This window comes from Aquarana catesbeiana, linkage group LG03, assembly GCF_042186555.1.
Source record: "Aquarana catesbeiana isolate 2022-GZ linkage group LG03, ASM4218655v1, whole genome shotgun sequence".
NCBI lineage: Eukaryota > Metazoa > Chordata > Amphibia > Anura > Ranidae > Aquarana > Aquarana catesbeiana.
The window spans coordinates 45,697,454-45,722,526 of NC_133326.1; the positions used below are offsets into that span (position 1 = coordinate 45,697,454).

General features: G+C 44.7%; 1 protein-coding gene across 2 annotated transcripts in view; it reads right to left on the reverse strand.

Annotated features, from left to right (window-relative positions):
• Positions 1–3,394: 3,394 nt before the first annotated feature.
• The window catches only part of PEX11A (peroxisomal biogenesis factor 11 alpha), a 32,865-nt gene continuing 11,186 nt past the window's right edge, over positions 3,395–25,073 (reverse strand). For both annotated transcript variants that reach the window (XM_073618458.1, XM_073618459.1), the window contains exons 2-4: positions 23,460–23,550; positions 23,148–23,263; positions 3,395–6,350 (exon numbers count right to left, since the gene is read on the reverse strand). In XM_073618458.1, coding sequence (XP_073474559.1) covers positions 5,782–6,350; positions 23,148–23,263; positions 23,460–23,515 — 741 coding nt within the window. In that variant the 5' untranslated portion in view covers positions 23,516–23,550 and the 3' untranslated portion in view covers positions 3,395–5,781. The remainder of the gene's footprint in view (positions 6,351–23,147; positions 23,264–23,459; positions 23,551–25,073) is intronic.

Consider the following 25,073-nt stretch of genomic DNA (forward strand, 5'->3'; position numbering starts at 1 on the left):
GGTTACTGACAACCCTAAACACAAGTACCATGCGATCCGATTGCAGCGAGGTTCCAAAAGTAGTGCTTACACTATTTTTAGTGTGGTGCAGTGCAACCTGAGTCCATTCAAAATGAATGGGCACAAATCGCACCACACTGAACCACATGTGAAAATCGCACAGGAAATTCCTAGTGTGAACAGACCCTGAAAGAAAGCAGTCATTAGAAATATTTGCAATTTCTTCTCTGTAATTGTTCCACCTAAAAGTGGTTGTAAAGGCTAAAGTTTTTACCTTCATGCATTCTGTTCATGAAGGTAAAAAAACCTTCAGCATGCAGCTCCCCAATACTTATCTAAGCCCGATGTGCACGAGACCCGGGGCTCTCCCAGGTTTCTCCCTCCTGATTGGCTTAGTTGCAGCCATTGGCTCCCGCTGCTGTCAATCACAGCCTGTCAGGCGGGAGTGGGGGGGGGGGGGGGGGGGGGGGGGTCGGACTGAGCCGTGCTCTCTGTGTCTAATGGACGCAGACAGCCAGCTCGGGAGCGAGCACACATGAGTGCCTCCACAGCAAGCGGCTTGATATGTGGGCACTCAGCAGGGGATCAAGAAGAGGAGGATTGGGGCTCCTATGTGCATAACCATTACACAGAGCAGGTAAGTAGAACATGTTTGTTATCTTTTTTTTTTTTTTGTTAACCACTTGCCAACCAGCTTCCATCGTTATACGGCGGCAGGTCGGCATGTTCCCGCGAATTGCCATAGCTGTACGTCGGCCCTTTAAACAGCTCTAGCAGGCACGCGCACGCACGGCGCAGAACATGATGCGCGTGGCCAGCGCCCGCGATGGCCGGCGGCCACACGCGATTGCGCGCACGAGAGCCAGAACGGGGTTGTGTGGGTATAAACACAAACATCCGCATTCTGTCAGGACGTCTGTTCCTACTGAGTGGGAACAGCGATATGCCTCCTCCTCCCAGCCCCATACAGTTAGAAACACCTAGCAGGGAACACATTTAACCTCCTGATCGCCCCCTAGTGTTAACCCCTTACCTACCAGTGACATTTACACAGTAATCAGTGCATTTTTATAGCACTGATCACTGTATGAATGTCATTGGTCCAAAAAATGTGTCAAAAGTGCCTGATCTATCCGCCGCAATAAAAAAAAAAAAAAAAAAAAAAATAGAAATGCCATAAATCTATTCCCTATTTTGTAGACGCTACAACTTTTGCGGAAAACCAATTAATATACGCTTATTGTGAATTTATTTACCAAAAATATGTAGAAGAATACATATCGGCCTAAATTGATAAAGAAATTACTTTTACATTTTTTTAAATATTATAGTAAATAGTATAAAATATTGTTGTTTTTTTTTTCAAAATTGTCGCTTTTGTTTATAGCGCAAAAAATAAATGACTGCAGAGGTGATCAAATACCACCAAAAGAAAGCTCTATTTGTGGGGAAAAAAAAAAAAAGGACGTAAATTTAGTTTGGGTACAGCATCGCACGACCGCGCAATTGTCAGTTAAAGCGATGCAGTGCCGAATCGCAATAAATTGCCTGGTCATTAAGGAGGAAATTTTTCCAGTCCATAAGTGGTAGGGATAACTTGGTTTTTGATCATTTACTTGTATATTCTCCCTGTCAGAGCAGAAGTACAAGCTAAAATGTATTGTAGGCTGCATTATCGGTCATTACAACAGTGTGAAAAGAGAAGTATGGGGTTTCTTAAAAAAATTAATTTATACTCACCTATGTGGATGCAACAATGATCTGATGCTGCATCTGTCCCTCACCTTCTCTGCACTGAGAAAAAAGTGATCAAACACCACTGATCTCTGTTCTTTCTTCTGCTTTAAGCAGAGAGTGGCGACCGTCAGTCACCGGCTCTCTGCTCTGCCCCTGCAGGGCTCACTGGAGCGTTGGGCTGTGGAGGGAATGGGAGTGGATGGGTCAGGGTCTCAGCGGTGCACTGAGAGGCTGAGCTAGCTGCCAGTCCAGGTATCTGGGTGGATCCGAATGTAAAGTTGGGATCGATCCATCGCCTGGACCGGCTGAGTGACGTTAGCCGGCAATGGACTTTAGCACACTGTCAGCTGAAAACGGCTCACCTAAAAGCTTTGGACATACGTCTTCAATTCCCAGCTTTACTCAACAAGCAGCTTGGAGAGCATGTCAGCTACCAGGCAGGAGATCAGTCAGCCCAAGCTGTCATGGAGATCTTATGACTAAATAAAAGCACACATACCAGAGATAAAGCTGCACCATTATAAACAACATAAGGGTGAATAATCAGATTCTTGTAAATGTTTATTTCTGCCTGGCTCTATTTTAGGCTGGATTCACACTTGTGCGATGACAGATATCACAAGTAATTTGCACTGCATTGCTGTGCAGATCACATGCGATGTCTGTGCAATGCAAATTTAAATCGCATCGCATTCAGACAAAAATGGTGCAGGACCCTTTTTCTGGTCACTGGAATCGGATCACATGGGTGTTCACATCTATGCGATCAGATTCCGGCACCATTTAACAGTACGCACTGCCAACCGATCTGGGGGTGTCATTAAATTTATATTGACACCCCCAGCAGTTTGCAGATCTCAGTGTGAACCAGTGTATGATGCGGGAACCAGCACTAAATCGCAGGGTTTCCCGCATCGCACCAATGTGAACTGGAACTTAGGGCTCGTTCACACTAGCTTTTCTCTCTGAAGAACTATCCGCATTGAGATCTCTTTTGACAGAGCATTTAACAAGCAGTGAAGAGGCATTGTAACGTCTCCTCACTGCCTGTTTAACCACTTGCCGCCCGTGTGGCTCTCGTTCTGGGTGGACATCATATGACGGCCTCCCAGGACAACCGCTCTCACGTGCAGCGCAGCGGACACGTCACGACCCCGATCTCTATAAAGAGCAGCGGCTCTTTAACCATGTGATCTGCTGTGTCCAATCACAGCCGGTCACATGTAAACACGGAGATGCCGGTGATCGGCGCTCCTTGCCTCACACTGACAGAGTGTGAGGAGAGGAGAACCGATCAGTGGCATCTCCTTACAGGGGGACATCTAGGTATTTAATCTGGGCACTGAACATCAGTGCCCTGATAACAATTAAGTGCCACCACTGCCCACAATTGCCAATCTGTGGCCATTAGTGATGCCAGTCAGTGCTAGCCATCACTGCTGCCCATTAATGTCACCCATCAGTGCGGCATATTCATGCCACCTAATCAGTGCCCATAAGTGCCACCTCATTAGTGCCCATAAGTGCAGCTTATCAGTGCCCATCAGTGAAGGAGAAAAAAAAATTACTTGTTTACAAAAATTTACTGACAGAAACTAAGAAAAACAGTTTTTTTCTTCAAAATTTTCATTTTTTTTTTAGGGAAAAAAAAAAACAAAACAAAAAAAAAAAACCACAGAAGTGATTACATACCACCAAAAGAAAGCTCTATTTGTTTGAAGAAAATTATAAAAATTTCACATTGTTACAGTGTAGCATGACCGCGCAATTGTCAGTCAAAGTGTGACAGCGCTGAAAAATGGCCTGGGCAGGAAGGGGGTGTAAGTGCCCTGTATTGAGGTGGTTAAACCTCTTAAACCCCGCACTAGAATGTCACAATTGCGTGCATTGCATGTGGTTGCAAGGAGCTTGCAGTGACCCCATTCACTTGAATGGTTCGAGCTGTACAGGCACTAGGTCTGCCAAAAGCAACAGGGGGTATCATTTTTGCCACAGCATGTGTATACCCCCAGTCGCTGTCTCTGCAGCTAATGGGGGTAGTAATTGGGTTGGTGGTAAAAAAGTGTCGCTCAAGTGCAACGATTTACCACCACCCATCTGCTAGAGGGATCTAGCTTTGTGATACACAATAAATATTTTGTTATTACTTTTATAATAATACTAAGGCCAAGTGCCATACACACATGCCATAAATGCTACATGCGCAGTCACTAAGCATTTAATTTAAGGCATGCTGCAATAAAAGCCAATAGAGGCAGTTTCAAAGCTTCAACACCTGCCACATTCTGCAGGCTGTGTCATTTTTTGCCTTGCCGTGAGGCAACTCAAGCGCATGCATGGATTGCATACAGCTCTATCCACCTCCAAATAAAGATCAAAATCAATAAAGAGTGTTGGGGAGCTGCAAAAAATGTGACCAAACTGCCTGTTTTTTCCGTCTGTGTGAATTAGTTACCTTCCTGTGTTAAAATACCTGCAACATGATCAATTCCCAAAGGTAAGTCAAATACATGAAAGTTTATGCTCTTGTTCCTACATTAATAATAAGGTAATGGCGCAAATAATAAATTGCATTTTTTTTTTTTTTTTTAATTCCACCCATCGCAGATTTCAGGTTGAGGAGCCACTCTCGTTGAATCTGGTAAAATCTGCTATAGCAATGTTCTTAGCCAGATTTTTTTTTTTTTTAATTGCTCTCATTCCATTATCAGTGGAGATTTTCAAGCTATTTCTATGCATGATCTAGCTCAGTGGTTCTCAACCTCAGTCCTCAACTACCCCCAACGGGCCGTGTTTTGGGAACTTCCCTTAGATAAAACAGCTCTTATCAATACCATGTCATTGATATTGATTTAAAGCAGCCGTGCAAAAGTAAAGGAAAACCTGAAAACATGGCCCGTTGGGGGTACTTGAGGACTGAAGTTGAGAACCACTGATCTAGCTCACCTCTGCATATACTTGAATGTAGACTAAATGTGGCTTGTGGGCAAACTAAGACTGGTCTATGGCATATGCAGCTCCTTGAGGGTAGGGACTGATGTGAATGTACAATGTATATGTAACGCGCTGCGTAAATTGACAGCGCTACAGAAGTACCTTAAATAAGAATAATATTGTTTAAAGCAGAGCTCCAGGCTCCTTCAGAAAATATTAAAAGTCAGCAGCTAAAAATTCTAAAATAAAGGACACTTACCTGTCCATGAATCCAGTGGTGTCTTCACCCGGGCCGATTTTCCAATCGGCTCTTGGATGCTGCCGGCGCCATCACCTCGGCAAAGCAAAACCGATAGTGAAGACTTACGGCTTCACAGCCGGTTCCCTACTGCACATGTGCGAAGCGCGCTGTGCTTTGTGAATGGCCCGGCAGCGGGGGAAGGAGGAGGGGGGGGGGGGATAAACCTGCGGCTCAGTTGGCCACATTGAAATCAGCCAGAACTGGGAGTACCTGTCAAAACAAACAACAGGTACCCGCTCCCCCCTCCCAAAAAGGTGCCAAATGTGGGGGAGGGGGCTGGGGGAGGAGGCAAACAAGCAAAGCTTCCCCTTTTGGGTGGAGCTCCGCTTTAATGTGCCTTGTTTACATATAGCAATAAAATCTTTATAGAAAAGACTATGGTCTCTGGCACTGGTATGCTGTCCGCTATAGTCCAATATTCATTAACTCTTTATTTATTACCCATTTTTCTAGATCTCATTTTCACCTTGAGCCCAGGTTCACACTGATAAGGGGTTAGAAATCGTGCGAGTTCAGCTGACAATGCAGTCCGAATTCAGGGGCGATTTGACAGACATCTGTGCAGGTTCATGCACAAATGTCTATTCAAATCGCCCCCGAAGTCACCAAAAGCAGTACAGGAACAACTTTTTGGGAACCTGTGCTGCAGCGCACCGTTTCGGGCGGTGCTTTTGCCAGCAATAGCCGCTGATTTGGCATGTGATTAGACATGTCAAATCGCATGCCAAATCGTCCCAATGTGAATATGGGCTGAGTAATTAGCAGCATTTGGAATCTCACTGTGCACTGATCATTTTCCATTCTCCTGGTTATTTTAGTTTTAATACAGGTTGTGCTACTGTAATAATGCCTATAATGGAAGACACCAGGCCACTTATACCAATAACACCCGGATTGGTTTGGTAAGCTCCTAGCCGGTCAAGAGGACTAAGAAGGTCACAGATATTTTTGATTGTGTCCAGTAATACAGGTGGGTTGTGTCTGAGGCTCAGGTAGAAGATGGTTAAAAAATTCTCAAGGACTTTTAAGATGGAATTGCGGTGGTTGAGGTCCGGTCCTCTCCCACAAACACCGCCGTTTTCGTATTGCTTCCTCCCTTTGCCCTCTTCCTCCATGCGCCTTTTAATTACATATATATCCCTGGCTAGGTGAAACAGAAGAGAGTAGAAATAGCATCGGGTTGCTCGAAGCCTCCACTTGGCCTTGTTGATGTCAGACACCAGCCCCACGCTGACAGCCCATAGCACGCTGTCACAGATGAAGTAAAGAACTCGGTTTAAATTGGCAGCTGTCAAGCAGTAGCACAAGGAAGGATCTGAGAGTTGGATAGCAGCTTTTGAAGCTTCAATGGCATGTATGAAGTTGCCCAGTCGGAACACTGAAAGACAATAAAACACAGTTAATTATTTATCTCTCTGACCTGCAATGTGACGATGTTCAGCACAGTGCAACCAAGTTCACTGAACAAGTTCAAATACTATGAAGTGCCTTCTCATGTTATAAAAGTGGGTTGATGACCTTACCAGATGCAAACACCATCCAGAATGAAGAGGAACAAGTCAGGAAGCCTTAAAGCCGAAATTTAGCTGGTTCAGCAGGGACCAGACAAAATTTCGATCGTAAAATACTCAATCAGTGCCGTTGGCTATAGGTGGATGGAGGAATTCTCCCTGATGTGTTATATTATTTTGACAGCAGGGACTTCTCCACTGTCAGAATGTGCTGATCATAGGAAAGTGAGTTTAACAAGACTCGTGGCCATTCATTAAAAAAATAGAAGAAAAGTGGTTTAACCTTAAACTACGTAGAGGGTTCTTTACTGTAAGAGTGCCAAGGATGTGGAATTCTCTTCCACAGGCGGTGGTCTCAGCAGGGGGCATTGATAGTTTCAAGAAACTATTAGATAAGCACCTGAACAACCACGACATACAGGGATATACAATGTAATACTGACATATAATCACACACATAGGTTGGACTTGATGGACTTGTGTCTTTTTTCAACCTCACCTACTATGTAATATGTAACAAGCTGGTTCAAGAGAAGTCAGTCCTTTGAACAACTTTTACTTTTGGGATAAAGGTTTTACATAAAATAAATAAAAGCTAATTATTGTAAGTACCAGCTCTGCACAGCGAACTGAGTGATTAAAGACTGCTGATTGTTCAGTTCTCACCATTCTGTGAGCAGAGAGCCGGGGACTGTAAGGGACTCAGCCCCCCCAGAGATCACTGGAGCGCTGGACTGTGGAGGAACTGGTTTAGGTGCTCAACGGGTCACGGAGAGGCTGAGCCAGGCTTCTGGGCGGATCCCTCACAGTTATCACCCTTTGCATCTCTTGACCCTCCCTCTTAGATTGTAAGCTCTAAGGAGCAGGGCTCTCGGATTCCTACTGTATTCAATTGTATTGTAATTGTACTGCCTGCCCTTATGTTGTAAAGCACTGCGTAAAGGATCCTTTCAGAGCCTGGACCGGCTCTGTGACGTCAACTGCATTCCTGTGATCCATAGGAAAAGTATGGCTAAAATAGCTTTGGCTATACTTCTCCTTTAAAGGAAGTTGAAAAATATCAGACTTACTGGCTGGATCACCAGGTGAGATAAAGAAAAAGAGGCCTGCTTGCAATCTGCATTTGGGGTGCCGTTATTACACTTGCATCAGCCTGCAGATTGCAAGGGCAGTGTATTAGAACACGATGTGGTTAAGCGCACAGGACGCGTCTTTCCAGCACTGTGTTATAGTGTGAACCATTGCTAAAGCCATCAAATGGTTGGTTCACATGTGCAGCACCATGGCAACTGCAGATCAAACAAGACCTATAATGGCAGCTTCCTGTAAAAAGTATAGGAGGGTTTAGTTCTACGTTAAGAATTTGAACACTGCAGAATAAAATCTTCGCTTTTGGGTTTAGATACACTTTAAAAGTGGTAACCCCCCCCCCCTCACAATACTTACCTGAGCCCCATCGCGATCCAGCAATGTGCACAAGAGCTCTCTGGAGACCCTCCCTCCTCACTGGCTGAGACAGCAGTGGGCTATCACAGCCACCGAGCTAATGAGCAGAGAGAGGGGGCGGGGCTGAGCCATGGCTGTGTGTGAACGGACACATGGAGCAGTGGCTCGGCAGCAAGCCACAACAAGTGGTTTGCTCTGGAAGCACTTGGCAGGAGGGAGGGCCAGGTGCGCCCCCAGGGGGCCTGGGAGGAGGAGGATCCGGGCTGCTCTGTGCAAAACCACTACACAGAGCAGGCAAGTATGAAATGTTGTTTGTTATTTATTTTTTAAAACTTACCTTTAAACCACTTGCCGACCACCCACCGCAGATATACTGCGGCAAGGTGGCTCGGCTCCACTAGCTTTCGTGGGCACGCACACTCCGATTGGCCAGCGGGGGAGCCAATCAGCAGGTCCGGCGGATGTCCGCCAGCTGCCCACGATTGTTCTCTGCAGAGACAGAACGGGGATCTGCTGAAGTAAACAAGGCAGATCTCCGTTCTGTCAGGGGATGACACTGAGATCTGCTAAGCAGGAAGATGGATCTGTGTGTTTCCCCAGTCACACAGTCCCCCATACAGTTAGAAAACACAAACAGGGAACACATTTAACCCCTTGATCGCACCCAATGTTAACCCCCTTCCCTGCCAGTGTCATTAGTACAATGTCGATGCATATTTTTTAGCACTGATTGCTGTAATCATGTCACTGGTTCCCAAAGAAAAGTGTCAAAAAACATCAGTTAGGTGTCCGATCTATCCGCCGCAATGTTGCAGTCTTGCTAAATATCACTGATCGCTGCCATTACTAGTAAAAAAATGAAAATGCCATAAATCCCCCATTTTGTAGAGGCTATAACTTTTGCGCAAACCAATCAATATACGCTTATTGGGATTTTTTTTACCAAAAATATGTAGAATATATATTGGCCTAAACCGATGAATACATTTGTTTTTTAGATTTTTTTTTGGATATGTGTTATAGCAGAAAGTTAAAAAAAATAAATAAAAATATATAAAATATATATTTTTTTAAATTGTTTTTTTTTTTTGTTTATAGCGCAAGAAATAAAAACCGCAGAGGTGACCAAATACCACCAAAAGAAAGCTCTATTTGTGGGGGGAAAAAAAGGACATCAATTTTGTTTGGGTACAGCGTCGCACGACCGCGCAATTGTCAGTTAAAATAATGCAGTGCCGTATCGCAAAAAATGGCCTGGTCGTTAAGGGGGTAAATCCTTCTGGGGCTGAAGTGGTTAATATCACTAACTTTAAAAGCAGAGAAACATTTGTGTTTACAAGAATTACATTCTAAGCTGCTAGAGTTGACGTGTTCCATAGTTCACAAAAAAGGTAATATTTTAACTTGTCGTACATGATAGCAAGGGCTTTATTTACTAAAACTGAAGAGGGCAAACTCTGGTGTAGCTCTGCAAGCAAAAAAAAAAAAAAAAAAAAAAAAAAAAAAAAAAAAAAAAAAAGCTTCCAGGTTTTATTGTGAAAGCTTAAAGGGGTTGTAAAGGTCTGTTTTTTTTTTCACCTTAATGCATTCTATGCATTAAGGTGAAAAAACGCCTGGCAGTCACCCCCCCCCCCCCCAATTTTACTTACCTGAGCCCCTTCATCTCCCCGGTGGAGACGCGCTGTCCCTCTCTCCACAGGGTCCCGGCTCTTGATTGGATAGATTGATAGCAGCACAGCCATTGGCTCCTGCTGCTGTCAATCAAATCCAATGACACGGGCGCTGTGGGGCGGGGCCAAGTCCGGCATTCGTGTCTCTGGACGCAAATGCTGGACTCGGAAGCGCGCCTGCAAGGTAACCCCCTCGGGAGAGTGCTTCTCCTAGGGGGTTATCTGATGTGGGGAACCGCGAGATCCACCGGGGGACCCCAAAAGAGGATGTTCGGGGGCCACACTGTGCAAAAACAAGCTGCACAGTGGAGGTAAGTATGATGATTTTTTTTTTTTTTTTTTTTTAAAACAAACGATCCTTTACAATCACTTTAATTGAACAAGCTGAAGTTATGCCCCGTACACACGATCCGAAAATCGGACGGCAGTTCGTCTGACTTTTTTCGTTTACTAGTGGTAAGTAGTAATTGAATAGCTTACTAAAGTCACAAAAATTCTCGTACGACAGAAAAAAAAAATTGGAAGTGATGTCATGCGCTGTAGTGTATGACAATCGTACGATCTGGTATCGTACAAGGAAAATTTTCACGCTTGTCTGATTGAATAATATCGGATTAACTGTCATGATCGGCTATCCAAAGCTCTGTACCAACGATCAGATTATCGTACGATTGCTTTGTTTTTTATGTCCGATTTTCGGGTCGTGTGTACGGGCATTAAGAGCCGATTGGCTACCATTGCACACCTGCATCAGATTTTTCACTCTCCAGTTTTAATAAATTAACCCCAAAGTGTCAGTATAAACCCAGGAATGAGAAGAGAATGTACAAGAGACATTTTGTAAAGACGTGTTTGTGTGTTATGCTTAGTTTATGGAGTATAGATCCTTACATTAGGCAGCATAGGATCCGAGAATAGCACATTCCCCTCTTCTTTACAGTACTAGATGACCTTTCACTTACTAAAGTTAACCTGTGCACTTCATATAACTGACTGATACAGCCCAGCAAATGGTGTTCAGATAACAGTGATGTAGTTGGACATTCTGCAGTCACTTCTGTGAAATAAGACACGATGGGGGTTATTTACAAAAGGCAAATCCACTTTGCACTACAAGTGTAAACTACAAGTGCAAAGTGCACTAGAAATTGCACTGAAAGTACAGTCGCTGTAGATCCGAGGGGGACATGCAAGGAAAATAATCAACATTTTAGCTTGCACATGATTGGATGATAAAATCAGCAGAGCTTCCCCTCATTTCAGATCTACCCCTCAGATCTACAGTGACTGCACTTCCAAGTGCACTTTGCACTTATAGTGCAAAGTGGATTTGCCTTTCGTAAATAACCCCCAATGTCTAATGTGACTGCGGCCTGGGTGTGCAATGGGGGAATGTGGATGACGGAGTTGCAGAAGATCAGAGCAGATGCATCTTTGCACAAATCACTGCATGATTGGAGTTCCTCTGAGAGACGTGTGATATGGGAATCTGGGCTACAAAAGAGATCTTCAGGTCTAGATGAGCTGAACTGTGAACAATGGGTAATAAATATTATTAAATATAAATATATTAAATCTCACAAAAGGTAAACCTTCTAAAAAAATAAAAAAGAAGGAGATATGATATTTTTAGAACATAATTATAATAAACCCTAAGAACTTTATTAGTTCTAAATTTACAATAGTTGTCCTTAGTCTAGGAATGTTAAATATAGATGGTAATGGGCATGATGTTCCTAACAAAATGTCTTCAGTAGCCCGTGCAGACATCCCAAGTCTCCCGCAACTCGCGGGAATCTCCCGCATTTGATGGCAGGGCTCACGGACACCCGCGAGTGTGACACAATGTCCCGAGCTGGTGAGTGTGAGGACGGCATTCATTACTGTTATACACTACAATGTCTTCTCTGGCAGCACTGTGTTCCTGGCTGGGCCTGGTGACTGTGCAGGCAGCCCCTGAATGGTGTATACACATGGTGGGAGCAAGGGAGCTATAGAGGAGGTTGCTGGTACCTGGGAGGCAGGTGAAATAATTTGGTGGGAAATCCTGACTGGTCAAATATTCTCCCAGGTAACCTTGTCTGGGAGCAGGGCAGGGGGACACTGATCAGAAGGGGGGTTTAAATTTCAGGTGATTTCCCCATTTCTTTGTATGCATCTAGGTTGCGCGAAATGCCGCGTGGCGCCACCTCCCTGTAATGGGCTTTTGCAGGTTGGGATGTCTGTCTGCCTGTGGGATGTTGCCAAATACTTGCTTAATCACTTCTGTACCACAGCCTTTTATCCCTATAGGACTGGACTGCTTCTTTGCTGTGCAATTAGTGCAACCGCAAATAATTACCCCTAGATTATTAGAGTGGTACCATATAACTGTTTTTAAGCCCAAAGCCAATTTGCCATTTAAGCTGATATTAAAGTGGTTGTATACCCTAGAACAAAAAAACAAACAAAACAGCAAGACAAAGGCATAATGAGCTAGTATGCATAGCATACTAGCTCGTTATGTATTACTTACCTGAGATCAAAGCCCCTGCAGCCATCCTCGTACATCGATCCGGTGGCCGACATCGGTCCCGGAGTTACTTCCGGGTATCGCGGGCTCCGGCGCCATGATTGGCCAGAGCCGCGATGATGTCACCCCAGCGCATGCGCGCCACCAGTAACGGCACACTCACCGAAGCAACGGCACATAAGTGCCGTTGCTTCAGTGCGCATGTGCCGATGACGTCGGCAAATACAGGGGATATCTCCTAAACCGAGATATCCAGGGTAGCTACAGGTAAGCCTTATTATAGGCTTACCTGTAGCAAAAAAAGTGTGTTGTAAGGGTTTACAACCACTTTAAAGTAGGAGTAAACTCCCATGTAGGATATTTACCTTTAGGTAAGCCTATAATAAGGTTTACCTATAGATTCAGTAACTATCTCGTAAATGTGCACCGTTTAGGAGATATTTACTTTAGACGCATACCGTAAATAGCAACTCCTGCGCGAAGAAGAAAGAAGAAAGAAGGAAGAAAGGAGGAAGAAAGAAGGAAGAAAGAAGGAAGGAAGAAAGAATTTCCCCATGAATCATTATCGCTCAATTCTGCAAGTGTTCTAATTTACTAATAGCTGTTTTGTAGCTGGTCTAAAACCGCTTTTTACATAAAAGGGACACTTTTCGGTTGCCATGGACAATCTCAAGTTTCCAGGCAGAAAGAACAGTATATAATATATATATATATATATATATATATATATATATATATATATATAGCACTGGACAAAGCATAAGGGACAAAGGGGAGGCGGAATTATTTGTAAGAATACAGTGTACTGTATGTATTATGTTTTTTTCACTTTTTGAATTTGGCGCCGGTCTCTGTCCCCATGCGTCGCGATGCTCACAGGGAATGGAGCCTGGCACTGTGATGAATCAAGCGGACGACGACACAGCCCGTACATGCAGCGGGGGGGACATCGCAGGATCTTGAGGACAAGGTAAGTAACTTTCCCAGGATACTGCGATGCAATCCCGAGTGTGGTAATGAAAATTCACCCCAAGCCACACTCGGGATTACCGACAGGGAGGTTAAAATTGCTCACGCTCGTGGAATGGCGACAAACTATGGTACCTAAAGTGGTTGTTAAGCCACTTTAACCTGTATACACCATCAGCCCTGCCTCCTATTGTAGTATCCCCCCTCTGTGTATGATTTATAAAAATAAATGCTGCAAAATACCTAATGTCACTGCCAAGATTGCGATTACATGACTAGCCAGCTTTCTCCTTTTCTCCTCTGAGAGATGCAGCGAGCGGGGCTGGGTTTTCTTGCTGATGTCAGTCTGGAGGGGAGGAGGAGAGAGCTGGCTGGTCATGTGATCGCAAATCTCTGGTCTTTAATGAGGTATTTACAGCATTTATATTTATAAATCATTCACAGGGGGGGGACACTGCAATAGGAGGCAGTGCTGATGGTGTATACAGGTTAGTGTTGTGAGAGCAGCAGGAGGGGGAGGGGTGGCTCACACACAGGACAGAGAGGGGAGAGGAGAGGAGGACACAGGACCAGAGAGGAGAGCAGAAAGCAGACTGCTGATGACAGAGGCACGTAAACTGACCACGGTGCCTTGTCTCAGCAGCCACGATACACCGTGGTCAGTTTACAGAGGGGTGGGGAGGATCAGCCAGGAGCACACGGGGACGGGGGGCTCTTAAGAATTTTTTTTATTTTTTTTATTTTTTTTTTTACACTGCCTCTAAAAAAACCTTAGTTAGACTTACCGGTGACGGTATTTCTACGAGCCTTTCAGGACAGCACCTTGGAGAGAGCGTAGCTCCACCTCTTAGACAGGAAACACTGCGTGACAACGCCCCTTTAAAAAGCAGCTGCTTCCACCATGCCATCAGTTGTTACCGAGAAATCCTCCGACATGCTGGAAAATATAATCAATTACCAGGTCCTATAATTATACTTTACATATGATAACCAAGGGAGGGAAGTAGGCTGCTGTCCTGAAAGGCTCGTAGAAATACCGTCACCGGTAAGTCTAACTAAGGTTTTCTCCCTTCGCCTTTCAGGACAGCACCTTGGAGAGGATAACCGAGAAACTTACTTCAGGGTGGGACTACTGCCTGCAAAACCTTCCTACCAAATGATTGGTCCGAGGCTGATAGTAGATCCAAGCGGTAGTGCCTTATGAAGGTCGAAAAACTGGACCATGTGGCAGCCTTGCAGATTTGCTCAGGAGATGCCCCAGCCCTTTCTGCCCATGATGCCGCCACTGCTCGAGTAGAATGAGGTAATACCCCTTCCGGAGGTTCCAGACCCAAAGATATGTATGCCTCTTTGATGGCCTGCTTTAACCATCTTCCAAGGGTGCTTTTGGAAGCTTTACCTCCTTTGTGAGTACCTTCCATTAAAACAAAGAGTGAGGATGACTTTCTGATTTCCTTTGTTCTTTCCAGATATTTAAGCAGGCACCTCCTGACATCAAGGGTATGGAAAGCTTCTTCTCCTGCTCCCGAAGGTAAAGGACAAAAAGTAGGGAGAATGATTTCCTGTGTACGGTGAAAAACTGAAGCCACCTTTGGTAGAAATGCTGGATCCGTCCTTAAGACTACCCTATCCTGTAGACATCTCATGAAGGGCTCTTTAATTGAAAGGGCTTGTAACTCACTAATTCTACGTGCGGAAGTTACTGCTACCAATAAAATAGTCTTTAACGTCAAGAAACGTAATGATGCTTCTTCTATGGGTTCAAACGGTGCCATAGTTAGACCCTGAAGAACTAAAGATAAATCCCATTTGGGAAAACTAACAACAGGTCTAGGCTTTACTTTTGCCATTGCCCTAAAAAATCTGATTATTAAAAGGTTCCCCTGACAGGGTTCTTTAAAAAAAAACTGATAAAGCAGCTACCTGCGTCTTGAGCGTACTTGCTGCTAACCCCTTCTCCAATCCCTCTTGAAGAAATTCCAAAACTGAAAATGTGGTACGAAAATCAAAGTTTTTACTGGAACACCAAGAATTATAGATCTTCCAGACTTTAAAGTAAATGTCTCTCGTCACTTTTTTTCTACTTGCAAGAAGGGTAGAAATAAGCCTCTCTGATAAACCCTTTCGTCTTAAGATTTGTTCTTCAGAAACCAAGCTGTTAGTTTGAGGTAAGCTGGATCTGGATGGAGAATTCGGCCCTGACTCAACAGGTCTGTCCTGATTGGTAATCTCCAAGCAGGTTTCACTGAGAGGTTCATCAAGGTTGAAAACCAGGGTCTTTTTGGCCAATAAGGAGCTATTAATATTAGCTCCGTGGACTCCAATCTGAATTTGGCTAACACCTTTGGTATCAGTTGGAACGGGGGAAAAGCGTAGGACAGATGGAAGTCCCATTTGTGAGCTAACGCATCTACTCCGAGAGCTTGATCCTGTCTCTGAAGAGAGAAGAAGACTGGTATTTTTGCATTTTCCTCTTTTGCAAAGAGGTCCACTTGGGGATGACCCCAACTCTTGGAAATCTTTTCGAATAATTCCTGATTGAGAGACCACTCTGCTTCCCTTATTTCTTTCCTGCTGAGGAGATCTGCTAAGGTGTTTTCCATCCCCTTTAGATGGACTGCTGATAGAGAGGCCACATTGTTCTCTGCCCATCTTAGGATCTGATGCGCTAGACCCATTAGGGTTTTGCTTTTTGTGCCCCCTTGCTTTGTTAAATATAATACTGTCGTCATATTGTCTGACAATATTTGGACATGTTGATTCACAAGAAATTCCTGGAGGGAGAGGAGGCTTAAGTGAACAGCCTTTAACTCTCTCCAATTTGAAGATCTTCTTGCTTCTGGTTTGGTCCAAACTCCCTGAACCGTTTTTTCTTTCAGGTGAGCTCCCCATCCCCAGGCGCTGGCATCTGTAGTCAGCCTTCTGGTTACCGGAAAGACCCAAGGAAGCCCTTTTGAAACGTTTCCTAGGTTCCTCCACCACCAGAGAGACCTTTTTGCTCTTGCCCCCAAGTTGAATTTCTTCTCCAGAGGTTCCTGGTATGACCAATTCATCAGGATATCCGATTGCAGAGGACGGGAATGCAATCTGGCCCACTGTACCGAAGGAATTGCTGCTGTCAACAGACCCAGAGCAGACATGGCTTGTCTTACAGAGATCTCTGCGTTGGATTGAAGTGTTATCAGGGTCAACTGCATCTTCTCTATTTTCTCCTGGGGTAGAAAAATTTTCTGTTCTATCGAGTCTATTTCGTACCCCAGAAACCTTACCCTTTGAGATGGAATTAAGTTTGACTTCTGAAGATTGAGAAGCCATCCCAAACCTCTTAAATGTGTTTGAACTGTCTGTAGGTTGACCTCTACTTGACCCCTTGAGTCTGCAAACAGTAGCAGATCGTCCAAATAGGGTACTATTGAAATCCCCTTCAGTCTCAGGGGCTCCAAAGATTCCGCCATCACTTTTGTGAATACCCTGGGAGAAGAGGAAAGACCGGAAGGCAGAGCCCGAAACTGCAGGTGCCAAATCTCCCCTCCCCCCAGATTGACTGCAAGACGCAGGAACCTTTGTGATGAGGGCGCTATTGGTATATGGAGATAGGCATCTCTCAAATCGATGGAAGCCATATGACATTTGGGGTTTAGCAAATTCCTTACTGAGAAAATCGTATCCATCCTGAATTTTTTGTATTTTATGGATCGATTTAGAACCTTTAAATTGAGAATCAGGCGGAACTTTCCTGATGGCTTTTTGACCATAAAAATGTGGGAGTAAAACCCCTTCCCCTCTTGATCTTTCGGAACCTGGGAAATGACCTTCTGTTGCATCAGTTCCTGTAACAGAGACTTCATGGCCAGAGCCTTTTCCCGATCCTTTGGCAGGTTTGTGATGTAAAACCGACTTGGGGGGCTTTGTGAGAATTCCAATTGATAACCCTTTTTGATTAACCCCAGAACAAAAGGACTCTTTGTTGTTTTTTCCCAGATTGGTAAGAAGTCCTGTAGTCTCCCCCCTACTAGATGGTTTTTTAGGGGTTTGTTCTGGGGTTCTAAAGAGTACCCCACCTCTACCTCTTCCTCTCTGAGAAGACCAGGGTCTCTTCTGTGTGTGGTCCTTTTCCTTATCGGTTTGTCGAAAAGGACGAAAATTTTTCCTCTGCTGTACCGTTTTCTTCTTCTGTGGGAAAGCTTTCTTCTTGTCTGCTGTCCTGTCAAGGACAGTCTCTAGTTCTGGCCCAAACATCAGGTCTCCTGAAAAGGGAATTCCGCACAGTTTTACTTTAGAAGCTGAATCCCCTGACCAGGTCTTTAGCCAGAGTGCTCTTCTTGCTGAGTTAACAAGCGCAGAGGACCTGGCTGACATCCTGATAGATTCTGCAGAGGCATCTGCCATATATTTTACTGCCTTAAGCAGGGTAGGGAAGGACTCCAATAAGTCCTTTCTGGAGGTACCTGCCACAACATGATTTTTAAGTTGCTCTAACCAGCACTCCAGATTCCTAGCCACAACCGTAGCCGCCATTGCTGGCTTAAGATTAGCTAGAGATGAGTCCCAGGCTTTCAGTAGCCCATCTGCCCTCTTATCCATAGCATCTTTGAGAATACCCATGTCCTCAAAAGCTAAATCAGTCTTCCTAGATACTTGAGAAAAGGCAGCGTCTATTTTTGGTTTTTTATTCCACAATAGTTCCTCATTCTCCTCAAAAGGAAACCTCCTTTTGAGGGTTTTAGAAAAAAACTGTCCTCTCTCTGGGTTCTTCCATTCCTTTTTAATAGTGTCTGTTAACACTTTATGCACAGGGAACACCCTGTGTTTAATTTCCTCCAGCCCCAGGTACATCTTATCATGCACAGACAGCTGAGCCTTTTCTTCCTGGATCTCCAGGGTAGTATAAATTGCCTTGAGTAATTCATCCACCTCCTCAAGTGACAGCTTATATCTAGATGATCTTGACTCTTCTTCCACCTCCTCCTCCTCAGAATCAATGGTTGAGGGTGGAATGCTTTCCCTTTCCTCCTCCGACTCACTTTCCACCTGTCTGGAAGTGGACTGAGGGAAACTGGAGTGAGAACTCTGCTCTTGGCTGGAACTCTGGCCGTGCTTTACAAGGGAACGCACTGTCCCTAGGGCCTCTGCTAACTCCTTCCTCACAGAAGATAAGAGCTCTTTGCACTCTTGTGAGGATTCTTCTTTTACTAAATCCACAATGCAGGATTTGCACAGTGGTTTGGGCCAAGAGTCCCTTAAAGAATTTTTGCATGAGGGGCACTTTCTCCCTGTTCTCTCTGATTTGGCAGTAGCTTTCTGAAACAGAGAAACAAGAAAAAACCCAGGTCCTTTAGAACTAAGGCTTCAGAGAAAAGTAGTACCTCCAGCCAACACCCCAAGTGCCCAGAGTCTCACTCCTTTGCTGAACTGCTAATGGAAACTGTTACCCCATAGCAGACAGCAGCAGGTTTTGAATAACCACATCAAAGATAAAACACCCAGTGATATAAAAGGAAAGAGGTGCCACCGCACCTCTCCTACCTGGGCCTGGCCGGGAACCTGGGCGCCTGCATCCGCCATTGCTGCTGACGATTCCGCTGTCTCCATAGTGCAATCTGCAGCTGCTGCACTGTGTACTAGGCTCCATGTGCCAAACAAAAGGAAGTCCCGGCCAGAGGACCCGCCCCTTCCTCCTGCGTTCCAGCAGCAGGAACCAATCGCTGCTACGCCCCGCCAGAAGTATCCGCCCACCGGAACTGACATCACCTGCTGTCCGGGATTCGGCGCCGCCATGCAGAGGCCTGGCATGGACGCTCTTACTGAGCACAACCGCGGCCCCCCGAACACCCCGGGTGGAAAACTTCCGGCAGACCATTACTCCTGTGAGCCGGAGAAGGAAAGGACACCGGAGCACCCTCCTCACGTAAGGGAAGGAGCTGGGTTGGTCTGAGTACCCAAACGTGGAGGTCCTGCCAAAACCCTCTCCTTGGAGAGAGCGCAGCCCCTCTGGTTCCCCAAGCAGTGCTTCCACCATGGCGGAGGAAACACTAAAACTGATGGCATGGTGGAAGCAGCTGCTTTTTAAAGGGGCGTTGTCACGCAGTGTTTCCTGTCTAAGAGGTGGAGCTACGCTCTCTCCAAGGTGCTGTCCTGAAAGGCGAAGGGAGAAAAAATCTGATCCCTTTTATTGCTGTCACAAGGCGCAGCCGAGTCCTGCTGTCTATGTCTACAAACGCAGCAACAGGACACGTGTACGTGCCCGCATGGGTGTCCATGAAGGACAGCGCTTCCCTGACAGGGCACTCGAGAAGAGGAGGAGCCAGGAGCGCCGTGGAGGGACCCCAGAAAAGAAGGATCGGGGCCACCCTGTGCAAAACCAACTACACAGCGGAGGTAAGTATCACGTTTGATTTTTTTTTTTTTTAAACCGAACCTTTACAACCACTTTAATGCAGAGATTACATTAGGGTAAAAAATGTTTAGACTTTAGAACTACCTTACATTTTTGTCCTCTTTTGCCATTTCCTTGTTTTACACAGGTAAATACAATCAAAACGTTAGCTGGTGGGTGATCATCCACCACACAGGAGAAAAAAAAAAATCAGTTTATGAAAATCTTTTATAACGACTCTCAGACACGTGTGCACATGAATTGATGTGATGTCACAGATTTTGCAAGTCTTCAACTGAATTTAATGGCATGGTGTATATAAATGCAAACATCAGGTTGGGTAGCACAGTGCTTAGCAATTGTGTCTTATAGTGTCCTTGGTTCAAATCTTGGCCAGGACGCTATGTACATGGAGTTTACAAGTTCTACTTGTATTCACAGGGGTTATGCCAAAGCCATGCTATTGGGTTAAAGTGGTTCTAAAGGCTGAAGGTTTTTTACCTTCATGCATTCTATGCATGAAGGTAAAAAACCTTCTCTGTGCAGTAGCCCCCCTAATACTTACCTGAGCCTGATCTTCTTCCAGCAATGTGAACAAGAGCCATTCAGCCAACGAGGGAGAGGAGCGGGGCCAAACCATGGCTCTGTGTGTGAATGAACACAAAGAGCAGCAGCACGGGAAGGAGGGGCCAGGAGCGCTGACTGGGGACCTGAGAGGAGGAGGATCAGAGGAGCTGCTCTGCGTAAAACCACTATACAGAGCAGGCAAGTATGACATGCTTTATTATTTTAAATGTAAAAGAATCCAAAGCTTTAAATATCACCTTAAATTTTCTAAAGTGTGTGTATCTACAAACTGGCTATGTACATGTGTTATATCGGTCATGCTAGTGCTAAGCAATTTGGGAAGCTTGAGGAAAGATCTGGTGAACTACTGTGTAAAAAAAAAAAAAAAAAAAAAAAAAAAAAAATTTGCCAAGAAAATTCTATGGAAAAAGACTTTCAAATTTATTAGATTCAGGTGCCCAGAGAATCGCAGAAAGTCAGATACAACTAAATGCATATAATCATATCTGCCCGGATGGTACCTGATACAGCTTTTCATTGATAGATCACTTAACAAGCAGTAGATCACAATTACACGCATTGGCCCTGCTGACGGGCTGCTGCAGCTCACAGGAATCCGAAGGACATCGCACATGTCGTCACCTGAACTTCCCAACACAAGGAAAAATGCAGAAGGATTGTGGTTACAGTGGACTGTCACTAGAGGATGATATTTTATAGCTCTCTGCAGCAAGAAACCCAGGAGTTGACATATTCAGCTCCTGGGATGAGAGATGGATCCCAGATGACAGCCATATCGTGTACACTTGTCTGCAGAACAAAATCCTAACATGAATTAAGAACCCTCTGTATGTTTTCTATTATACCTTGGTGAATGTTTCTCTACTATACGTTAAGGCCCTGGACTATTTGTGCAGCCCTTGGGGCCCCTGCAGATACTGATTTGTGATTCCCTATTGCCCTGGTACAGTAGTGATTTGTAGCAGCTTAATGTAATAGGTCTCTATTCTATGACTGTCTCATGAGGCAAGTCTCCAGTCTTAACTCCTAGAGCATGTTCACAGTCTCTGATATCCCTGCAGTCTCTGACCATCTCTTCCAAAATCTGATCATCACCTGTATTATATCCACAGTCTCTGATCATCCCTTGTATCATATCCGCAGTCTTGGACTATATCCTACTGTGCGTCTGCAGTCTCTGAATATTCACCGAAATGTATGTGTGGCCCTTTGGTGATGTCAGGGGTCATATCTGAAGCCCGCAAGTTGACCGCTGCTCTAAGGCTCCTTTCACACAGGTGAACCGATCAGATTCGCTGTCAGTTTTTCAGGGGGACCCTCCATTATCCTCTATGGAGCGGCAGATGTAAACACTCGCTGACATCCAATCCGCTAAAAGCAGGCGGATGGGGAACCGTTCCCCCATCCATCTAGGAGATCAGATGGTAATCAGATGTAGTAAATGGACAGGAGGTCTGTTTGCATCTAACCGCCCATAGAGGAGAGCAGGCTGTGTCTGCGTCTACATAAGCAAAGTGGACACGGACCAGCCATCCACCTGCTCAGTAGGGATCAGCAGGCAGATTCCCCGCTGAGCTGGCGAAGTCCGCCCCATGTGATAGGGGCCAAGGGGCTCATTTTCACACAGTGTAGTGACTGGCGTTTTTTCCATACTAGATGAACTTCATTCACTGCTTCAGTACATAGAAAAGAATTATTTTTGTACGTGCCCCAAAGCAGCCCAGAAGTGCAGTGCAGTGAACTGCAGTAAAATACAGACAAGCTGCATTTTACAGCAGCACAGAGGTAGGCACCACGTCACCACACAGCAGTGCAACATGAACGAAGTGTCAAAGAGAAAAAAAAAAAAAAAAAAAAAAAAGCATTAAGAGCTGAAATACACACTAGAAAAAAATAAACAATACAATACATAATCTTGTAGCCTCCTTACAGACATCTCTAGAGGTTTCCAAATCTGGTATCACAACCCTATGTGCTCCAGGAAAGGCAAAGGTGAACAAGCAAATAAGCAGAAAGCAGATAACAAAAAGGACATTGACAGGAGGTTTTTGTTGGGGGGTGGGGGGGTAAATCAGGAAAAAAATCTGGCACAAAGGCATGAAGACAACAGATGTTGTGACATTTAGGCCCCTTTCACACGGGGTGGACTCTGTGGAGATCAGCAGGGGATGTGTCGGCTGATCCCTTGCTGATTGGAGCAGAGCGGGTGGATGACATGTCCGTGTCCGCTCAGTTCATGCAGAACGAACATGGACACAGCCCGGTCTGCACTATGGACTACCGGGAGTAAGTGGAATCCGCTGTCTGTTTACACCTGACTGCCCTCCGATCTGATCTGCCTAGATGGAATACGGACCCCCTTAAAGTGGAAAAAGCGAAAAAAATAAAAATAAAAAAGGTCAGCAGCTACAAGTGTAGCTGCTGACTTTAAAAAAAAAAAAAAAAAAAAATCAGACAGTCACCTGTCCCACGGTCCAGCGATGCGGGCGTACGAAGCCCCGCTCCTCTCCTCGGTGCCGGCTTTCTTACTGTGGGAACCCGGATGTGGCTTCACATGCACGAGCCGCGCGCTGTGAATGGCCGGGCAATCTTCTGGGACCTGTGACATGTCCCAGAAGATTGCAGGGAGGGAGGGGGGAGAGGTGAACTTCCGGCGCCGCAAAGAGCCTCAGGAGGAAGTGGGAGCTGGATGCCACTAAAAAGAGGGTATCCGCCCCCCCTAAAAAATGACATGTCAAATGTGGCATGTCAGGGGCTCACCGTCACTTAAAGCAGAAGTTCCATTTTTGGGTGGAACTCCGCTTTAGGTTTTTTTTTTTTTTTTTTTTTTTTTTTTTTTAAAGCAGACTGGGAGGTAGGACACAAGTCTATAGGGGTGAATGGACTGACAGGCTGACCTGATCAGACCCTGCATGTGAATGGGGTCTTAAAATGCATGCCTGTGTCCAATTATCTTGTACATTTCCATATTTAACAGCACAACAGACAAATACAATGGAAGATAAAAATCAGCTTTGCTAATACAGTGATTAGAGAACAGGGGATTAGGTATTTATAACTATGGCAACTAAGGGAAGGTTCCACAGCCAATTCTAGTACTTACATTTACGGCCAGAGCTCATGTTAGATTCCACCCGTTTGAGCTTCATTACCACTTTCTCTCTGCCAGCTTTATTCTCTAACATATAACTAAGCAACATGCATGCATACTGAGTAGCTCTGAAATGGAAAAAAATGAGTATGATGGTTTTTTATGGAAAAAAAAAAAGCAAGAAAATGATTTACGTTTTATTTCTTGAAGATCAAAACTATATCTACTACAAAAAAAAAAGGCCTAAGCAGCCACTGATGACATTGCCTACTGATAAATGACAGATCACAGACAGAGAAAATGACAGCGCCTGCACAGTTGTACCTGAAAAGTCGATCTCTTCCTTGGCTTTGGTTCGTAAACTTTACAAATCCATCCATAGTAAACGCTTGTGTCAGACGGATTCTGACTACAACTGTAAGAAATGAGAAGGAAAAAACATTTAGAAAGGCTTTATACTGAAACTTCTGTTTTATTAGGAAACAAAATCCCACCCATGATATATGTAGTACAGTTTTTTTTTTTGCAAATCAATTGCAGATTTTTACCTGTAGGTATTGGTATCAAATAAATACAGTGGGTATAGAAAAAAAAAAAAAAAAAAATCACCTAATCTGCCTCAATGTGTGGTCATTTTTGCTGTGTGCTTTGGGTCATTGTCATGTTGGAAGGTAAACCTTCTTCCCATTGACAACTTTCTGGTAGAGGGCAGCAGGATTTCCTCAAGAATTTGATGGTATTTTGCCCCCTCCGTTTTTCCTTCTATCCTGACGAATGCTCCAGTCCTTGCTGCAGAGAAACACCCCCATACCAGAATATCACCACCTCCATGCTTTCTGTAGGAATGGTGTTATTTGGATGGTGTATTGGATTTCCTCCAGACATATCGTTTGGTGCTGAGGCCAAATAATAGGATTTTTATAACACATAGAGATTGAGTGAGCGCTAGGAACCAACTCAATGCTTGCCTCCAACCTGGTTTCTCCCGGTAACAGAATAAAACAAATGGTGAATGATGCAGCGCCAAAATATAAAAACACTGACTTAAAAAAAGTCCACACAGTTATTTGTATAATAGCAACTTTGGAAGGCAGCCCAGTTGAAGAGTAAGAAGGAATCTTCTGGCATAGCTGGGGATAAAACAGAGGCGCCACTCTGTGCAATAGATCAAATGATTTTTTTTAATAATCAACTGTAAACACGGTACTCACAAAAAGGTACACAGTCATGACAGGCATGTAGGTATATAATGCCGGACGTCCGTGAAGTGAATGGGATCCTTTGGCTGGATGGCTGCGATGTCCAGGGAACAGGCTGCACCGGTAGATGCTGACAATTCCTGTCACTGGAATGTACGCTGAGAGCCACGGGGATGAGGTCACTTCCGGAAAGTATTGCCAAGAAAAAAAAAAAAAAAAAAAAAAAAAAAAAGGTTGCGGAGCTATGGTCAGCTCCGCAAACGCGTTGCCTATTGGCTATACTTTCCAAAAGTGACCCCATCCCCGTGGCTCTCAGCGTACGTTCCAGTGACAGGAAGTGCCAGCATCTACCGATGCAGCCTGTTTCCTGGACATCGCAGCCATCCAGCCAAAGGATCCCACATTCACTTCACAGACGTCCGGCATTATATGCCTACATGCCTGTACCTTTATGAGTACCGTGTTTACAGTTGATTATCAAAAAATCATTTGATCTATTGCACTTAGAGTGGGTCCTCTGTTTTTCCCGGCTATGTCAGAGGATTTTTAAAACAGCTTACCTGTAAAATCCTTTTCTTGGAGTACATCATGGGACACAGAGCCTAAGTAAATAACTTAAAGCAGTGTTCCAGCCACGATTTTTTTTTTTTTTTTAAAGTCAGCAGCTACAAATACTGTAGCTGCTGACTTTTAATAAGGACACCATCCTGTCCAGGGAGCCTGCGATGTCGGCCCCCCA